The sequence below is a fragment of the Colletes gigas genome, unplaced genomic scaffold (assembly GCF_013123115.1).
Source record: "Colletes gigas isolate AHSC1104 unplaced genomic scaffold, ASM1312311v1 Colletes_gigas_Sc00005, whole genome shotgun sequence".
Lineage (NCBI taxonomy): Eukaryota > Metazoa > Arthropoda > Insecta > Hymenoptera > Colletidae > Colletes > Colletes gigas.
Genome location: NW_025106634.1, coordinates 1,987,765 through 2,008,632, shown reverse-complemented (window position 1 = coordinate 2,008,632; position 20,868 = coordinate 1,987,765). Strand labels below are relative to the sequence as shown.

The 20,868-nt window shown below is 42.2% G+C and overlaps 1 protein-coding gene across 5 annotated transcripts in view; it reads right to left on the bottom strand.

Annotated features, from left to right (window-relative positions):
• Nucleotides 1-7,723: 7,723 nt before the first annotated feature.
• Nucleotides 7,724-20,868, bottom strand: part of LOC122395420 (WD repeat-containing protein 47) — a 99,721-nt gene continuing 86,576 nt past the window's right edge. For all 5 annotated transcript variants that reach the window (XM_043392979.1, XM_043392982.1, XM_043392980.1 and 2 more), the window contains 4 exons: nt 15,443-15,612; nt 14,230-14,537; nt 12,168-12,390; nt 7,724-11,060 (listed from right to left, as the gene is read on the bottom strand). In XM_043392979.1, coding sequence (XP_043248914.1) covers nt 10,915-11,060; nt 12,168-12,390; nt 14,230-14,537; nt 15,443-15,612 — 847 coding nt within the window. In that variant the 3' untranslated portion in view covers nt 7,724-10,914. The remainder of the gene's footprint in view (nt 11,061-12,167; nt 12,391-14,229; nt 14,538-15,442; nt 15,613-20,868) is intronic.

Genomic DNA, 20,868 nt, shown 5'->3' with positions numbered 1-20,868 from the left:
CTCGCAGGATCAGATATCGCCCCGGCCGAAGATTCACGCAGGGGGGGCGACTCCCTCGAATCATCTCACAGAATCTCGTCTCGTTCGTGGTCGCAGGACGTTCTCTCGCGGCGGGGCACCGCCGCGGCGCTCGTATCCGCGCAGGAGCAGTCGTTTATAATCAGGATCAGCCGCCGTGTCCTTTTTCGCGTCTCCTCCCGCGGCACACGGGCCCACCTCCTTTCCGCCTCCGGACGTCCCGCTGGTCCCGCGGGTGCACGTATCTTCCCGGGACACCGGGGACCCGGCAGTAACCTCTAATTAAAATTAACGATAATAAGGACCGCGAGGTAGCCCCGTACGCGTTGCCTCCCTCGAACGCGGCTACTGTCAATTAGGCCGCCGTCGCGCGGACGCGACGTATCTCACCCACCCCTCGACCCCAACTTCGAACCAATGGAACAGAGGGACTTTCAACACCGCCATCTAGCTTATGTTTCTATCCACGGCACTACGAACGTTGATATCATCAGGCTGTTTCAGATTCAACACGTACCCGAAACTTCAACAAAATCCAACGTTCGAAACTTGGTATTCCTCTTTTTATTATTTGAAATTAAATCGTACGTCAAGGGGATAACAACGCCCACTGTTTTCTGACTTACGTTATAATACGTATTTGAAGTCAAGATTGGATCTCGTTTCACCTTTTTCGATAATATGGAGAAGGTTGTAAGTTTATTTATGCATTTCGACAATTTGTACCAAAGACGTTGAAACGATAGACACGTGAAGAAATCACAGAAAAATCGTGGTAAATTTGCAAAACCCCAGTCGAATAAAGTAACAATTTTCATTTCGATTGCTTCGGTAGATCTAGTGTTAATACGCTTCTGCCAACGACTAACAGGGTTACGAGTACCATTTTTTAAAATCTCTAAACCTGGGTTTACGGAGCCGAAGAGGATGAAAAATGACTAGTCGAACGATACAGAGTGTGAAACGTAAACGATATTAGGGGGTTCGGTACGATTCGACGGAGCCACGAGTTTTTCCTCTCCCCTTGCGAACGAGTCGCCAGAGGGGTTCCCGACGCGTCGGACAATTAAATCTTTTTAATCGTCCCGCGTAATTGGACCGAATTAGCGATGCCGTCCATCCAACGGCGGATCCCACTCACTGATTATCGCTGGTCGCCCGGGCCAAATAACAGAGAGATAAAGCAGCATCGGGACGGCCCGGATGGAAAAGAACAAGAGGAATGGGACCGAGGCGGCCAGCGAAAGAGGGACTCTAGAGCAGAGGGGAGCACTTAGCCGGAATACGTCCCGGTGATTATTGGCCGTGATAATGATCGAGTCGCTGCGAGTTGTCTATGGCGTGATTGCAGGTCGCAACAGTGATCCTTAGGCCATGTGCGAGGGTGGTTATTAAGAGCGACCGGTTCCAACGGAGAGCATCAAGGACCCGGATTAGAGACGACCGAGCCACGCCGCGCGCGGTTGGTCGCTACGAATGCTCCGCTTTTCTATTATATATTCTACTTGACATAGAATCGACCAAACAGATCAGATTTATTCGATCTTCCACCGTTCAGAAAGAACGATGCACAAATACACACGTCTCTTGCTCCCAAAGTGAACAAATCCAAGAATTACATCAGATATTTTAGAACTCTCACAGTAAAACTGTCAGGAAAATAATTATTCCAGAATTTTTACTTGCGTTCATTCACCGTAGACGATGGATACAACTATAAGGAAGGCAGAGAAAATATTGCCCGTACCAAAACCTTAATTTATTAAGCGACAACTGCGACAAAACACGATTTCAAGCACGTCGATCTATTCCTCTATCGCGTCTTCCGTCATCGTTTCGAAAGCAGCTGCATTCCACGGCAATGTCACGCTGGGGTTTTCGAATGCAACGCGCCGCGCGTATTCGTGTTTTATGCTGTCGTTATTGCCGAATCACTTCCCGCTCGAAAACTTCTCCATTGACTGAACGGCGAAGTGCGAACTATACTCTGTCGCGAATTAAAACTTTAACAGTAGAAATGCTATTAATTTAACGACGGGCAATTACGATGAATTGTGCAAAATACGAAACGATCACTGCAAATGAAAAGCAGTTATGTTCAACTACCGGCGGTTATCTCTCAAAGTCATCGAACGTCGGAGCAATTAAGTTTCCATTTGCTTTCGCCTCGGTTTTTGAAACGAAAAAACAGGCGAAGGAAGTACGTTTCTCCAGTGATATTATCGTGGACCGATAGAATAGTAAAGAAACACGATTACGCGTTCTTTGTACAGTCCGTGGCGAACGCATAAACCTTATTAATAACCTCGCGTCATGAAGAGGATGGCAGCTAACAACAGCAACTCGCTAATTCCGAGCAGGATTCGCAGCCAGTGTTTACTCGTTGATGATTTCCGAGGGGCTGAGATTCTTTCCGCTGACGGGGGTATTTAGTTGGACGTATTTACCCCGAGGAGACAATGTAATGGGTCAGCAATTAGACGGGGAACGATTAAAACTGGCCCTTAATTGGCCGCGGTAGAGCCTCCTGAGGGATTCACACTCGCGTTCTTTCATCCCTCTTTGTCGATCGTCCTTCCTTGCCGGTCTGTCCTTTATTTTCCCCTCGATCCTCTCGCTTACTCTCGCCTTTTCCCCGTCCGTTCGAACAACCATCTTCTCACCGCCTCCGCCGGCCACCCTGCGGCGATAAATCACGCGAGCTCATGTAAGTAGTAACTAGTAACCAATTCGTGTTTGTACGACTTCTGTGAGATATTAGCTATTACAAAGACTTATGGCGCGGAACCACCCTCGCCCTCTGGCTACGAAACACGGCAATGATCGTGATCGACCTTGATTAATTGCGACGCGGGGATTCTAGTTCGCTGTTTCAATGAACGCTCCAATGATAAACTCGAAAAATCACCAACGAAACAAGTATAATCTTTCCGAAATTTGGGGCTGATCTTTTAAAAGTAGGGTCAGTTGCCCTAATATGGAACACTGCAATATTAAAGAATTGTGATTTTGCCATCTATTGCAACACGTGTTCGTAAAAGAATATTGAAGAAAATAGTGCAGTCTGAATTTTTGCACGGTGACCTAATATTAACAGGAAAAATGAATTGAAAGATTGGTCCTCATGGAACCATATTCGAGGCACACCCTTCTGATTGGATTCAGATGGATATCATTATTGATTGGTTTAAACATTATATAGAACACGTTAAGCCTTATAAAAATGATCCAGTTCTACTAAATTCGATATATTATGCTATTCCATGAGCCTAATATGGAAAAAGACGACCTCAGTAAAAAAGTAAACATTTCCTAAACCATTATTATATTTTAAATTTGACTGTTACCAACCAAAAGAGCATAAAATTTCCTATAAACTACTATTCTTTTACAACGTTGAAACTATGTTTAAATAATTTTTCGTTATAATTTCCTCGTCGTGCCTCTTTGTTAATCTCTTTTCAACCGTTCTCTGGTTTCGTGTTCGCGTTACACGATCAGGAGCAAATTGACGCGACGGTTGTTCGCTTATGAATTCATGCAAATATTATCGCGAAAATACCTATAATAATCTCGGCCCGCAATCAATTCCTTTTTTCCTGGCCATTGAAACCCGGGTTTTTTCCGCCTTCCGAGTCCTTTCCGAACTGTTTATCATGTTTTGTCACGCGAAGACTTTGCTCGCGCTTCTGATCACCATATTTAAACACAAACAAATTTGTTTTTCGTGGAACGACCGGCGGTTTAAGTAGGTGCGACGAACGAGCCGAGGAAATTATGCGTTTCGCCATATTATATTCGTGGTAATTACATTCTTTTCGCGGTGTTTTATTTACAAGTTCGTGGCACGGAAGATTAATTCGACGCGGTTGCGACAACGCGATCTACATATCAACGAGTCGTTAATCCTATACCACTATTAAATTATTTAATTTCTAAAAATTTACTAAGAAATCCAGAATACACCCAGAGAGCTGAAGAGAACATGTTGATAAAATTCAGATGTGGTAATCGGAATTTTTGGAATTTACGCAGATTTTTCGCGGTTTTAAGATAAAATTCGGCACGAAATAAAATAGAGAGATATTTTCTGGAGTGTTATATCAATTTTTTATGGTGGAAAGTCCGTCGAGAGAAAGACGTGCTCGCCTATGCGGTCGTTGAAGTCTCCGGTGCTCGCCCGTGTGGCAACGCGTTGGCCATCTCGGCGAGGCGGTCGCAAATTGTTCGCGTTTTCCTTCGCGTTTCACTCCGGGTAGATGATCGTGTCTCTGGGCAATCCGCCCGGGGCACCATCCCCCCGGCGGTCGGTGATTACGAATTTCTGGCTTCGTCGTTGGAGCTTCTGCCGCGTACGAGGACGTCGAAATCGTCTTAAGCGGTAAATTACACATATGCTAAGTGGGCACGATTCAAATTATTATTATCATCGTCATCCCTCGGCCACGGAATCGCTCTTCCGAGAATAATTACACGCGCTCGGGGACGTGGCGCATGCTAAGGCCCGTCTCTCTGTTTTCGGGGCCCCTTCCTTTTGCTCCGTCCTTTCCTCATTTGTATGCGATTTGGATTGGCAGAGGTGCGCATGCACCTCGCTCCGGGGCCCTCCCGACCGATTTACCGCCCTTCACTGGACTCCGTTTAAGCTTACACACTGTTTCAACGTTTCTTTTCTCGAAAAGTATTAAATAACCACCAATTTTAAAAGACTTTTCTTTGATGAAGCGTTTCATGAAAATTATATTTACTTATCTTCGTTAGAAAGCGAAGAAAACTTTATAAAGAAACTCAGTCGCCCTTTTTTTGGTAGTACATTCTAAAACCCAGCCTAAGAGACCCAAACGTTACGAATAGCAATAATGAAAGAATCAAAGATCACATGTAATCTTCGTGCAAAATATAGCCACGAGCAGTTCTGTGTAAACAGAAACTGATACGAAGAATAGGATGATTATTCCGTTAAATTGCGTACAGTTTAAGTTTAAAGGACGGTAATGATAGTGATCGATATAATTGTCGGAGATTTAACGGCTAATGCACGCGAATGAATTTTTAGGAGGCCCGGAGAACCACTGTCGAAATGATAGTGTGCACAAAGCAATTCCCGCATTCGAGCCCGATTGGAGGCGATTCTCGTAATACGTTATTAATTTGAATAACCCCGCGCGCGATGAATTATTTAAACGACGTGATTAGCCTAATGTATCGCGCGTCCTCTTCTATTAAAACAGTCTTTCGACCGTAAGCGTCCCGGTTCGTGGCCGATAGGCGAGACCGTTTTTACGTGATTTCGGTTACGGTCCCGATCCTGCGGTTCTTCCCTCGATTCTTTTTAATTGCGATGCTCGATTAGCGAACGAAATGCAAGGATTCTTCTCGGAACCGTGGCCCGACTGATTATTGTTATTACGTTTCGAACGTTGAACACGTATCGCGGAATCGTTCCACTCGATAATTTCACATTGATGGAATCGTTCCGGGGCACGTGCCAATTATATCACTCTGCTATTTTCTCGTGAGCTCTTTTCTTTGGATACCTTCGTCCTTGTTCGCTTAGGTGCGATGACTCGTACGTACGTCTCAGCCAGGTGGTCCTCCACAGTTGCTGAAACCAAACATCGTGCTACTTATGAAATGTTTTTTTTTTTATCTCTTTTCAATGCTTGGGGTTTTAAGAATGACCCCCTAAATATTAAAGTAAAATTCGCAAAAATGACAAAGTTACAGGAGATTTAGAAGACGTAGAAAATGTAATATGCATAATGCTTGAAACTAGCTGCTCTTTACTTTTGGACATTCGTTTGAAACTCTTTTATTATTTCTGCTGTGGTAAAGGTTTGTAATTCTTTTTCGTGGCCATTTTTTGTACGAACAAATTGAAATAAAATTAAATAGTATGCGTTTAAAAAATTGTTTCACTGTTAGCTAAATATAACTATGTAGGATACTGAGATTGGTCACGATGAACAGTTTATTTGTCAACACTATGGTAGGTCCATTTAATTGAAAAGAAATAGGAATTATCCTGTTGGAAGTTGATCGAATATTTCCAGACGAATCGGTCGCAAGAATTCGAAACTCACCCCGTTCGAGTGTCCGACGCTGATTCCTGGCCACGACTCGCAAGGCCCGGGGACCACTGGCCCTCCCTCGCGCCGAAAACGTAACATTACCGCGAAACCGTCGCAGCTCGGGGGGCATTCCTGAAGCCTGTGCAACGGTCGCGTCACGGGCCTGCCAGGGGATGGCATTCCGATCGTAGGTGGTACCGAAGCAGGGAGGAAGGGGTACGGCCTTTGTCCTCGGGGACCACGAGACGCGTATCCGCCAATTAGGGATCCTGGCCCGCGGTGAGGATTTCAAGAACATTCGCGAACCGACAGAGAACCCGGAGTTCGTCGAATCGACGAGTGCCACCGCCTAGGAATTTCGTGGGTGGGTCTCTGCACCCCAAGATCGTGTGGCCCACGGCGCCTAGCGGGGCAAAATCGTCCAAAAATGGGCAGGAAACGAAGCATAAATTCCTAGTTTACGGAATATTCCTTTGTTCTCAACGATTTATCAGAAAACATTGGCATAGGAGTCAAAGAACTTGTGAATTTTTTTTTGGAGAGAAAGTATACGTCAAAATAACGTTTCGATCGAATATTTTAACCCCTTGACTTACGATTATTTCCAAAAAATTTATCAAACGTATACTATTTAATTTTGTTTAAATTTGTTCGTACAAGAAATGGCCACGAAAAAGTATAGATTTGTTTCATGAATACCTCGTGATATACATATAACGTCAGACACGTTATTCTATGGTAAGGGGTTAATAACACTTTACCTTTTCGTTGCAGGAATTAAATTTTTGTGGTTGTCTCTTGTTTTTAGGTTCTCTTTTCGACGGTAACAAAGAAGAATCGATCGCTTTATTACGATTACGAGGAACGAAACATTATACGAGAGTAAAGTGTTCTTCGATTTTGGGATACAAGCGACCCGATAACCCCGTAAGAGTTAACTCGACGAATTGGTCCATTTTCTATCGGTTCCAATCTTCTTCCCCCGCGTCCATTAACTTTCGGACCGCGCGTTTAATATACCGTTTCACAATTTCGTATACAATGTTCGCGTTTCGTCAGACGCGTTAATTCCTCGGCCATACATAAATTTCTTCCGTTCGAAATTGCTGGTTCTCCCCCTGGGGCCAGTGGGTGCTAGTAATGAGGGCAAATCTCGTTTAACGTTTCGTAAACTAGAACTACGGGTTCACGGAATCGGTGGGCCCGTAAAACGCGCGGGTGGAAGATTACATGATTGCCCGGTTATTATGGGAAATTTTCGAAAACTTCTGGTCCCGGTACCCTTTCGACAACACGGGGGTTAACCTCTTTTACCTTTAATCGCGTCTATTACCGGAAATTCTGGAAAGCCGTTCCTCGATCCTCCTTTGATCGCACCGACTTCGTTCCACGGAACGCGTATTGGATCGACGTTCGAAAGCGACGATTTTCCGAGCGTTCATCGAAACAAAAATGGCTAGTTTTATATTTGTAAATTTTTTAGAGTCTTCTAAGTGCAATGACGGGTCTAAAACAGCTCTTGAAACGAACGAAGCCGAAAAGTTGTTCGATTAGGCACGACGACTCCTGGACGTTGCGAACAAACCACGTGGTTTAATAACGTAAATTTTATTGTTTAAATTAGACGTGACAGTATTACGTCGTATCTACAGGAAAAGTACAAAGTTATAAGTTACGCTATATGTATATCATATATATTATAATACGATAATCGTACGAGATAGCGAAGAGATTTTTACTTTAGCGTTTTACGAGTTTCGATGGGGTTGGTATCCGGATGGGAAGGTGGGGATCGTAGTTTCGATAAAGAGTGCAGAGGGGGTGTGGGAAACGGTTAAGTGGTGGACGTGAAAAATATAAAAATAAACGTGAATCGACGGAAGCAGCCACGACAGAAGGCACGACAAATTGCTACACGGAAGCGGACGCTTTGCACGCTCGGTTTCTTCGTTCGTTCGTTCCTCCACGATTCTCGAGCGTTAATTTCGCGAGTCGAACGAATGATTTCTTTACGTCGAGAACGCAGCGAGGAGATTCGATCGTCCATATTTGGATCCGCCGCGTCCTTCCTTTCGCTGCTTCTCGCGTTTCTTCCCCGATTTCCTCTCTTCAGCGCCGAGTGCGTGTACGCGTGTGGTTTTCAGGTGCGATTATCAGAATGGAAACATAAACGAGGAGCGACACGGACGTCGTCGACGACGATCACCGCGCGAAACGTGTGTATGTACAAGAAAAGACGAGTTTCGTTTCGTGATCTCGAGCAGCCCGAGGCCTCCGCTCTTCCGGGTTCACGGTTACTTTGGCGATTGCGACAAGCAACAACTTAAACCTACGTTTTTTTACTCCATGTTTTCGATGACTTATCCAGCTAAGAACGTCGCCTCGCGGTCGGTTCTGTCCTTCGACGCTCGGAGAAAATCTCGTTTCTCATCACCTTATCGTTCTAGTCGGTAAAAAATAGCGATTAATATGAGCGTACGTATATGTTGTCATGATCCTCTTAATACGAGTAGGTATCTATATATTATAATATGCGTAACATGCGAATATTTGGCGTGATTTCGGGGATCGATGAGACCGGGACGAGTATTGGGAGAAAACACGTTGCTCGGGGCAGTTTAAATAAAAGAAAAACGAAAAAAGAAAAAAAAAATGGAAGACGAATATTAAGTTGGCGTAGACGAAATGCGACGAATAGTGTCCTCGATGAATAGGACTGATTTTGCAAACATTTTGAGAAACTATGTCTTGACCTGGAACGAAGTCTGCAAAAGAAGTGTAAGTGTAATTGAGGGGGAAGAAAGACTTGGGTTGAGAGTAAAGGAGACAAAGACAATGTCGATTAATGTTTGCTTAGTCGAAGGGTTGACTCGAACGTCTAATCCATTAGGACTCGTAATTTCTTCCAGGTCGAATTTCTCTTCTTTTCTGCGATACATTTGGTACACGATCTCAGTTTCAAAAGCCAATCGAAGTTAAGTAGATCTATACTGCTTCATGAAAAACGACTGGAGAAAAGAAACCGTATTTAATGTACATATAAACACATACACACATATCAAATGTGTACGGTAGAACCTCGATCATCGCACGAGAGCCTCGTTCGTTGCGTCGACAAGGGGAGTTATTCTCTAAGCTAACAAGTAAGTTTAGGGGTAATAGCAGGGAAAGCTAATATTTATTTTGTCGTTTGCCTCGATTATCGCAGGAATTTTCCAATAATAGAGGTTCTACCGTATAATAGGTGGCCACACAATCGCGTATCAACGAATCTAATATCTGATTTTTCTTTCATCCAAAGTCAAATACCGTGTAGAGTTCACATTCGTTACGAAAACATTTCGTGTGCACCAGCGTAATACGATCAACTCAGTAGAAACGATAAAAAATGTAAAAGAAAAAGCTACAAGCTAACTTGCTCGATTGATCCAGATCGAAAAATTTACAAATGTTGTTAAAGCCTAGGTATATTTGCAACTAAGAGTGACAAAAAATTAGCGGGGCGATTACGCTACGCTAACGTATGTACATCGGGGGCAAACACGATCGCGAAGAAATTCTATATAAAAAAAAAGGAATACAAAAAAAAAAAAAAAAATGAAGACGTACACCGCGAATCTACGAGAAAACTGTTCGAACCCAATTGGTTGGTTCGAAAGCCACGATGCTCGCAAACGATTCAAACGATCGAACTACCGTCCCGTGAGACGGACTTCCGGTTTCTTCCGCAGTCTTATGATTCCTACCAGACTGTCGATAAATGATCGAACATCACGATCGACGTCGTCTACGCGAAAATGCACTTTCATTCTTGCCCTTCGAGACTCCCGAAGCGTGTAACATTTGCTCAGAGTAATACGTTACTATATATTTCTCTCTCTCTCTCTCCCCGCGTGGCTGTAATTGTTATCGCGAGTTGCACGTCACGCGTTGCATCCGATTACACTTTCCGCCACGTTCGCGCGTACCCGCGAGATTTCAGGAAGCTTTAATTGGTCATGGTTGAATTATACGCGAATACATGAAACTTTCTTCCCGTTTGTGTGTTACGTCGATATCGCTCGCGATCGCTCGTTCTCGTCTTCGACGCTCGTCCGGCGTGTTTCCGGCAAAAGGATTTCTAATTTCCCTCCGATAAAAATGTATCGCGTGTACCTCGCGATCCACGGCGAAAATTTAGCCACGCGTTTCCTACTCCGTTAATTATACACTTTACCGACCAGCCATCGACGGATTTTAACGACCCCGCATCATGTACAGAGAAACGTGCAAATTTCTTAACTAGACAAAAGTTTAGAATCTAAATTACACGGTGTTTTCGTTCGTCACTTATTATTGCAATGAAACTCTTCTCCGGTCGTTGGTTACGTCACTCGGCGTCCCGGAGTAAATAATATTCGTTACTCGCTTCTGGTTTTTAATATGTAATTATTTAAAACTTAAAATCGTTTATTCTTCGTGATTGCACGTTCAAAATAAATTATAATTACTTATTCGAGAGGTTCTTCCTAGGAAATGCTTCTAGCTACGGGCGACCCGACCCTCGCGTGAGCCATAGATTCACACTCGCGAGGGCGTGCGTTATATTTTAAAAACTAATAGTGAAATGCGAGTATTTTTTACTTGAGAAAGTTCCAATGACCTTTCTGGAGGCCGTTAAAGTTGCCGGTGGCGTTGTTAAGGTACGCAATTGCTTCTCTTTTCGCGTGTATAAAAAAAGGGGTCGTGAGGATTCGTCGGGATCAGAATAGAGAAACGAACGATCGCAACCGTCTTAAAAATGAAAACGATGAGCGCGAATGACGAGCGAACGGCGTTCAGCGTCCTAGACCGGTGGCAAAGCCCACAGGGTCGCTGTTTTGTCAGCCGAGGTACTGAGGAACGAGAATTCCGTCGGGTGCCATCGTCCGGAGATTACTTTGTCCTGGTGTTGGGCGACCACCACGCTAGGCAAGGGCATCGTCAAATCACCTGCAAACATACGAACAAACTTATAAGAAAAATAAAAATTGCTTCGCAATTGGTAGAATAAAATAATAGAATTCGAGTCATAAAATGATATCCTGACCTAACCAACAATAACTTACACGAGATAATTACACATCTCCGATTCCACGTTTTCGTGTGTTTCGAGAAAATCGCAGTGATTCTTAAGGGGAGAGAAGACTCATGTAAAATGATAAAACGAGAAGCGGTATTTGATAATTGATTTTGACAAAAATGTAAGAATCATTTCTTTGTGCTCAGAGCCATGTATCTTCGACAATTTTCCATTTTTTCAACATCAAAGAAAAAAAATGCTAGAGTGCACGTAGATCAACACCGTCGACATAAGGAATAACATTTATTATTTCATCCAAAGTTGATGAAACGTAACGAAAAAAAACAATTTGTACCTTGAAACGTTAAGGAATATACGTGGAAAGTGGCGAAAAGTTTCATCAAACCCTTATGCTGTAATAAAATTGTCAAATATCACTTCTCGTTTTACCATTTAACATGAGTCTCCTCCTTTAAGTTTGGCAATTTATGGATTAATTAATGCCCGAATAGAACAATCGTTGGTGCTGCAGGGCGATTCGGGAGAGACTGTCGTTCGCGAATCCATTATAATGTCATTAGCGAACTTTACTGGAATTTTCTTCGATGGGTCGGACTATTAAACAGTAGAAAGTTATGTGTAAACATATTTTAAACGTGTTGACCCTATTTGCGACGCTCGTAGTAAGATGTAGTGAGAAGCAATGTTGTTCTATTATTCGAAAACATAATTTAAAGAAAGATTGCATCCTTGAAATCTACATAACTCGAGGAGTTTTAGGATTTTTGAAGAATTGGGAGTCTCTAGAGGAAAATTACGATGGTTTATGCTTATGGTGACTGACCTTAGAGGTAAAGTGTGAGATGTAGTAAAAAGCAATGTCGTTCTATTATTCGAAAACGTAATTCAAAGAAAGATTAGTTTACGAAGGATGTTGTATTCTTGAAACCTGTATGACTCGAGGAGTTTTAGGTTTTTTGAAGATTTGGGAATCTCTAGAGGAAAATTAGGATGGTTTGTGGTTTATGGTGACTGACCTTGAAGGTCCGTGAGGACGAGCTTGTTATCGTAACCACCGGTGAGCAGGTAGTACGCGGAAGGTGAGAAACGTATGCTCCTGATGTCGGCGGCGTGCGGTTTGAAACATTGTACGGTTCTGCCGCCCCGGATGTCGAACAGAACGCAGCTACTGTCCTCGTGTCCGGAGACCAAAAGACGTCCAGAAGGATCGACGCATAGCGCCGCCACCGGGCTGCCGACCTGCAACGGTATCAAATGCTGCTCAGACACGCGATACTGATTCCGTTCTACATTGATTCGTAGGACGTCCGATAAAAGTTCGATCCTGAGAGAGAGAGACAGACAGAAAGATGTGGAATGTGTGACTGGTGAACAGGAGGTATGATCGGTGCGATTTAAAAACGTGGGTCGAAGGTTTATCGGACGTCGAGCTAAAAACGAAACCCAAAGAACAAAAATTCGATGTCGTCGGTGCATGCTGGATGCGCCGTTAATTACGAAAATCTAATCCAAATCGTTCGTGGTTCCAGTTAGATTTTTGATCCTCCACTTGAAAGTTCAGTTACCCTGGACGATTCAAAATTGCGTATAATTAGCCTTTAAAGAATTCGCGAGAGGAAACTTGAACACGCTCGTATAATTAGATTCTAATTAAAATCGTGGCAGCGAGCACGTAGGTGGAGAATTATAATAATAGATGGAATGCAAAAAACGTGTATGATGCTCAAGTTAAAAGTTTGCTATCTTGTTTATATTGGAACCAACTGTTACTGTTACTGTGTACTTTAGAATTACGAAATTATTTTGATTGGTAAAAGTTAAACGAAGAATGAACATTTGCAGAGGATCAAAACTATGTACAGTCGCGAATTATTTGGATTAATTTTCTATAATAACAAGCATTATATATTTCAAATTACAGCAATCCTTTCAATGCTGTTTCGAGAACGATAATCACAGATACTTGCGATGCAATGTCCTGTTCCCTGTGCTATGTATATTAGATTGCATTCTGAGGATTACAAATTGAATTAGAAAGGACTCCTGCAACCTGGACCGATGGCAGGAAGAAAGCTTTAACCGAGCAGGGAATAAATGGATCTGTTTCCAAGATCCAGTTATACTCTTCTCGACAAACGATGATAACTATCTAAAACAGGCCTGTTCACGGATGTAATCTAACGTTTCTGTTCTCTCCTAATAAAGAATCATCGCCAATTTTAACAAAACTTTATATAAATTTTGGTCGACTCTGAAACTAACGTAGTACATTTTGCAACTATAAAATCAGTAAGCATATTTCATAGTAATAAAATTTAATTCAATGCTACATAAAATGTTATACTTAAACTTGGTTCGTGACATCCTGGTAGGATTAAGGCTAAAGGAGAAATCACCTCGCCTGTCGGAGCCAACCATTTTATAAATGCCTCTTAAATTACGAAAGATATTCAAAAATGTTTCTCGTGAAATATTCTATATCCATTTGTTTGGGGAGTCACTTAAATCTCCTATCCATACAAAGTACTTCAAGGTCAAGTAATGACATTAACAATTGACTTCATTGAAACGCGTATCATCGTCTGAAAGTTGTTTCAGAGATCTAGAACACAGCTGGGGCTACGTTTGCTCCGTTCATTTTCTAGAAACGAAACCAAGAGTCGCAACCTCGACGCCGCAGAGGCAATTACACTTACTTCGTTACATTAAGGCCAATTTGTCTCCATTATCGTGAACAAGCCTGATCTAAAAGACTGAGAGACCAAGTGGTACCAAATTGAAAACACCTTTTGCTTAGGTATTCGTATCTTCGATATTAAAAATTTTCTAAGGGTAGTAAATATGCTCCACGATCTTAGGTTAAAATCTCTAATTATTCGCGTGTGCGTAGATCTTGCAAAAAATTATTAAAGAACATCTTTTCTTTTCACCCTTTGAAAAACGATGTTTCACGTTGAGTCGAGGTAAGTTAAATATTAACTATTACAATTATTTACGAAACTGCATTCGTACCACTTGGCGATTAGTTACGTTGGAGAGTAAGGAATCATGATGTACTTTAGAGGGAGCTAAACTAACCCTGCTGCCAGGTACTGTCGCCGGTGTGACCATATTGACGCACCCCCTCGTTCTCAGATCCCAAAATCTGACGGTTTTGTCTTGCGACCCGCTCACGAACATCGCTCCACCCCAGTTGTAGAGGGTGAGAACGTGGCCACTGTGACCGCTCAGAGCCTGGAAGGGTGTTCCCGTCGCGCAATCGGTGACGTATATCTTGCAATCACCAGCGCCTCCACTGATCAACAAACTCGACTTGTTTGAGGTGTCTTCGAGGAAGCATAAATCGCGCACTGTGCCGTCGTGCATCGTAAGCTCGACCTCTTGACCTAAAACAAACGTACGGTTATGAAGACCCGACCTACAAATTTTTAAGGACCAACTGCAAAATTCGGACGTGGGACCCATTCTATACAAAAATTCTTTGATAAGAACGTCCTTTTCATTGAATTCAATTTTCTAATTATAATTGGGACAAGACTAGGCGTTTATTGTGCGTTTTTGGTCATTTGTTTCACAGTTTCGTAATATCTACCTTCTACTGTAAGAGTGTATTTTATATTGCTCGTTAAAAATAACATTCGAGTCGAAAAGTAACTTGACCAAGAAAGTGTCGTTAAGAGAGATTTTTGAAGAAATTTTATTACGTAAGGATCGCGCGAAACAATTTCAGCGACGAGTAGGAAATTGTTGAAAATTAACGACCGTCCCGAAACGTGCCTGCGAGAACTTGGCGCTTGTAATTTTGTGAGGTCATGACGGTCTCGTTATTCTAAAGTACATATTACCTTTCGCGTTGGATAATTACGAGTAGGGGAAGTGGTAGAATTCTGCATGCTAGCGCCCGTAGAAATGTGTCGCGTGTATTGCTACCTTTACGTTGCGCTGAATCGTGATTACTTAATCGCTGATTATTCCATCGTAACGGACACGTACCACGAGTCATGCTGCTACGCGTAACACTCTTTCGTGATATCAGCGTTTAACGTCGAGCGGTCGTACGAAAGTTACAATAAATAACAGCGTGTCAAATAGCTGGTTCCTTCACGGTGTTACAATTTTCGAAGCAAAGAGCAAAGTCTTACAGGTGTATCGGGATCGTGTTAATCAAGGTTGTCGTGATTAAATGGTAAATACAAAATCGCAGGACTTCTCAGGGAAATTTTTTTACAATCAGTTTGACAGTCGATCGTGTTAAAGACTTTGCTGAATCAGTGTTGGAACGTTTCTTTACCTTCGAGATTCGACGTGTCTGCGTTGAAACGCATCAGTTTGACAGTCTTGTCGTTACTTCCGGTTGCCATCAGCTGCCCATCTGGCGTCCATGCGAGGCAATATATCGAGCCCTTGTGGTGTTTCGTTCTCTTGAAGAGAACCGTGGGCTGATACGTCTGATGATCCTCCCTGCAAAAGAAAATCCAATAGACGTTAACGGTTTTCTGGCATAACATTGCTTTTTCGATCGACGATCGAGCAACGTTTGTTCCATTCCACCGAGCAACTATCGCTAAAACAACTAAACGGAATCACGCAACGACCTCGCGTCGGCCAGCCTGCCCGCGAATTGTTTCACTTTTTCTTGCTTTTCGACTCGACTTTCCATCTCGATACCACAAATTTCAAGGTAAATTAATGGAAGATAATTCCAGAGCAACGGGAAAAGTTTTCACCTGCGAAATCGACCAGTTATTCGTTCGATCAAAATTACGATCTAAATTGTACGATAAAACTATATTTCGCGTTGAACGAGTGCAATTTTATCTGGATAATTAGTGAATCTAATGAACTACTGTGCAGAATTTTTAATCCAGAATCTGGATATTGTAAGGAATTGTGAAAAATTGAAACCCATCTTTTATTGCTATTAGCTATTAAGTTATGCGATAGATAATCGTGGAAACAGTCAAAAGTAGTTTCCAGCTACTATACACAGAAAAATTCTACCAGTTATTAATATAAATCGGTGGTGAATATAGCTTGTTATGAAAAATAAATCCTAAAAATAGCTGATCAAGCACAGTATAAATTACGTTACCTAAATGGTTCGATTTTTGTTATTTTTGGTAATAAACAAGTTCGTTGTTATTATAAATTTAAATTATCCTCGGTTCAAGCGATTACGTCAAAGTGACGACCGTAAAAACGTTACATTAATAAACAGTGTAAAATCATACGTAGAAACTTGTGCTAAAGACCATCATTACGTGACTGTAATCTATCATTGGTGTGTCAAATTAATAGCCTAGTCCTTCTCACCGTTCGATTTTGTAATTACGGTCACCCCTCTGCTTACGTAAGAGATATGTTTTCCGAAGATCCATACGTAAGTAAATTTTACGTAACTCGGAAATGATTAATACAATGTTGCTATATTTTTCACGAGTCAAAGTTTCTAAGAAAACCATATCATTAAAGAAGGAAAGCGGGCATACATTACGAAAACTAAAAAGCACGGTGACAATTGCTAAGCGTATGAAAATCACACAAAAATATGTATTATCCTGTAAAAATTGATTTCGTACGTTTTCACTGTGAATTATACAGCAAGTATTATATCTTTACGTAATTCAGGGAATAACTGTACACAGTATGAAGTTCTACAGAAACGTGTTATCGATGTGTCGAGAAAGAACATCATAACTTTTACAAGCGGGTCGGAATTCCGTTCTTGTCGCGTTATCGACAATATCCACGTCGAGATTGATCCAATCTTGTAACGTATGTGTCAGCCGAGATCCATAACAACTAGTCCAAGAATGCGTGGAATGTCGCGAAGAAAAGCCGTCATCGGATGCACCGTCTTCGTCGGTTGCAAGTTTTTTCGTAAGAACAAGCAATATTTACCATGAATTTACGATGCACTTAGCGACGAAGACAGTGCGACCCGGGCGTCGTTTCTTTGCGACGTGCCTTACGCTCATAACTTACTTGTTATGGATCGTGGCTGACACGTGTGTTAAAAGATTTAATCAAACTCATCGCGGATATTACAAGAAAGGAATCCGTTTAAGTGGAACTTCATCCTGTAGAATTGCAAAACCAACCGCAGAAGAACAGAGCTATTAATTCGGCGCGCGGATGACAGGTTACAGTTTTATCATCACAGCTTTCAACGTTGCTCAATGTTCAAATTTATAATATAGTATTTTTACTTCCACCATTTTCGATTTCTTTCGAGTTGGTATTTATTAAAACGCAACTTTGCCGGCCAAAACAGTTTCACTGGCGTCGATCTCTCCCGCGCAAAGAGAACCCCGGTCGTTTCTCATGCGTTGCTTTCCATCAGCCTCGATTTCTGTGACGTTCCCAGGTCGCCGTGGCTGCGCCTCGGCCCTAATTAAAACACGGAGGATGCGAGCAGGCAACGGGGGATCGCGTTTCGGCCGTGGAAACGAGGGAGAGGATCGTCGATAGGACTTTAAAGAGAAGCAACGCCGCTTTCACACCGGCTGCTCGTTTTTGCGTAGAATTTAATTAGCCGCGAGTTTTCCCAGCCGGAGCGGCGGATCCCGTTCGTCGATCGAGCCTGCAGCGATCGTTCTTTCTCGCGATTTCTGGCCATTCGATCGCTTTCTTCCGTGGAAACGCGAGCATCGCGTGATCAAAATTATTGGTCAGCCACGATCGCGTTCCGGAGGAGTTCTAGATCGGCTCTAGTTTCATTAGAATCGATCTATTTTACTTTCCCTGCGCGGCGAACGATTAACGCCACCACCGGAAGAAATCGCCTTAAGAGTGAAATCAATGAAAATATAAAATATTAGAGAAAAATTGGAAGAGAGTACATTAATAACGAGCTGGAGGACCATTTTATAAACGATTTATTCCTGAGAGATATTCAGGGTGTTAAAGAAAAGTGTTTCAAGAATTTGAGGACTTATGCTACTCGACAAGAAGAGTAAACAATGGTCAATCAACACAAGTGATACGTTAAGCCTTTTGAACAATTGATTTTTATATAGTATAGAAGATAAAACGCCCTTGAAAACGAATTTTTTTTCAAGTCAAAGATAGTAATTACACAAACATCCTGTACACAAATATAAATTAATTTTCAATTAAATGATCGACTTATAATCGAATTTCATCGCACACCAGTCGTATAATCGATAGGAATTGTTGAAACCTCTTTGGGTATGTAGCGTCAAAGTAAATATCAAAATAAACATAGAAGATAGCAAAAATTATAGTAGGTGATATGATCATTAGGTAGGGGATGAAATGCCCTTTAAAACGAGCGGTCGAAAAAGTCGATAGCTTTATTAGTTCCGGAGATACAAGGGTCCGAAGCGTTTGTTTACGTTTCATTGACGCGAGGTGAATGACCGCGCGTGCCTTCATAGTAGCGCGTAGTAAATTCTTGGAAACACTACGCGGAACTAGGTCACGACAGTCACGTTCGTAGGGTAGGTCAACACGACGCACGTGCGAGTGAGAGGTCCGACGCGTCAGACGAAGACAGAGATAGTCGAGTTAAGAAAAATTACCTTTTACATAAATTACGATATCTCGAAAACGGAAAGTCGAATCCATATAAAACAAAAACCATTACAAAGAGGAAGCTTCACCGCTGCCAACGGTGGCTCAATAATGGATGAAACACTAGTAGTTTCGGAACTGCACGCGTCTAAAGTTTTAGTATTTTTAATACGCTGTGATAGACCTAAAAATTACCCCTTCATTTAAATTACGATATCTCCAAAACGGAAAGTCGAATCCATATAAACCAACAACCATTTTAAAGGGGAAGCTTTGGCGGTTCTAACGATAGCATAATTACGGAGAAAATACGATTAGCTTTGGAATTTCACGCTTGTAAAGATTATCATTAAAGATATCGCTGGAAAATCCAATCTTGTTAATCGTATATAATGTAAAAGTGTCCAAATGGATTTACGAATTCAGATAATATCTCTAGTTCTACGTAAAAGAAAAAGCATATAATTCTACTTGAAAAACATCGGCGATCTTAATTACTTCGAGGGAAGATAGCCATCGGAAAATCTAATATTCACCTTTCACTTGCCTTATAAAAATCCATCTAACGAGTCTTTGGCGCTCAGCGTGTTTTCCTATTCTTAACAGCTTAATTCCCACCGAGTTAATTCGGATAAGAAGTTTGTGTCTAAACTTCAAGTAGAAATATCAAATTTCAAGCAATATTTATACTGCACTTTCGCTCCTTATACGCTTTAAATCTCATTCCTCACTTTTTTATTGCTACGCGTGTACTTTCTACGAATCTTTATTTTTTCTATAGATCATCGTTACACGCGCGTGCGCCGAATGCGTAAAACAAATGAATAAAACACGTTGGAGAAGCGAATTTCTAACGCGTAAACGATTAAAACGAGATCAAAGTAACTCCTATCGACGTGCAATTTCCGAGGCGGGGATCCCCGGTTGTCGTTGGTCGCGGCCAGCAATTTTCGACGATCCTCGTTTTTTCGAAAGTTGACAGGTAAGAGTGCGAACGTCGCCGAGAAGCAAACAACGAACCGTTGGGCTTGGCGATACAGTTCCACGAGACGCTCGGCGACAAATGAAGAGCCACTCTCTCGCTTATCAATCACTCGCTGTCAGGCGACCGCGCGTTTATCGCGTTCCACGGAGCCAATTTACACGGGAATGGAATGAAACGGTCGTCGTTGCAAAGACCGCGCGTAGGCAAGAGTAGGAAAACACGAATAACTTGATGGATGAATCCAAAACGACGGATTTCTCGCGGTCCGAACCTCGTTCCATTCGACAGGGACGCTTTGTCTCTCTGTTCGACGATTCCACTCGCGATCAGTCAATTGCAAGCATATCTGATCAATTTTCAAAAGTGTTTTGCAATTTTTAGTACAATAGATTTTATTCAAATTTTTTGGAACCTTGCAAAAAAAAAAGAAAATTTCTATATTCGATAAGTTTGAGTTAAATTTTCTTTTTTCCTTAAATGTGAAGTTACAGAGTGAATCCAACGTTTTTTTTAAGGAAAATGGAAACGTCAAATAGTAGTCGTACCGCTATAAAGAATTTTCGTGGACGGTTGCCATAAATCGACGACCCAATCGTGCCCAGGGATCATTATTTAACTTGCTGATCTATCCGATTCCTCGGCGTTTTCCCTCGTAGTTTCCTTAACGATTGTGGTCGACCACGAAAAGATAAGCCAGTGAATATACTCGTGTCGATCTCGTTTACCGCGTCGAGGGAGGAAAAACGATCGTTCGAGCGATCGATTTCTCGAAGGTTGGCATTAACCAACCGTAAGTTCGATCTCAGCTTCCAGACAAGACAAACGATTTCCAATAGATCGTAATTGAGCGACTCGACGTTTTAATGGCGGAGTCCGCGGGAACCTTGCCTTTGACGCCCGTTTCTGGCGTAACCGCGCGTTACAAAAAATCACTTCCTGCAATTTAAGAGCTGTGCACGATAGAAATTTACGTACGTCGCGATCACTATTATTTACCATCGATTCGATACCTAAAGCCAACACTGAAAAGAATTTTAACGAACGAACTGTACACAGTCTGTTGCAACTTCTGATCTCAAGAACGGAAAAGACCGACTGGAATTGGATTTTACCTTTCAATTATCTCATATTGCATCGGATTGATACCTTTGTCGAAAATTACAATAATCCTGATCGTAAGTCTGCCTCGTTCCGCC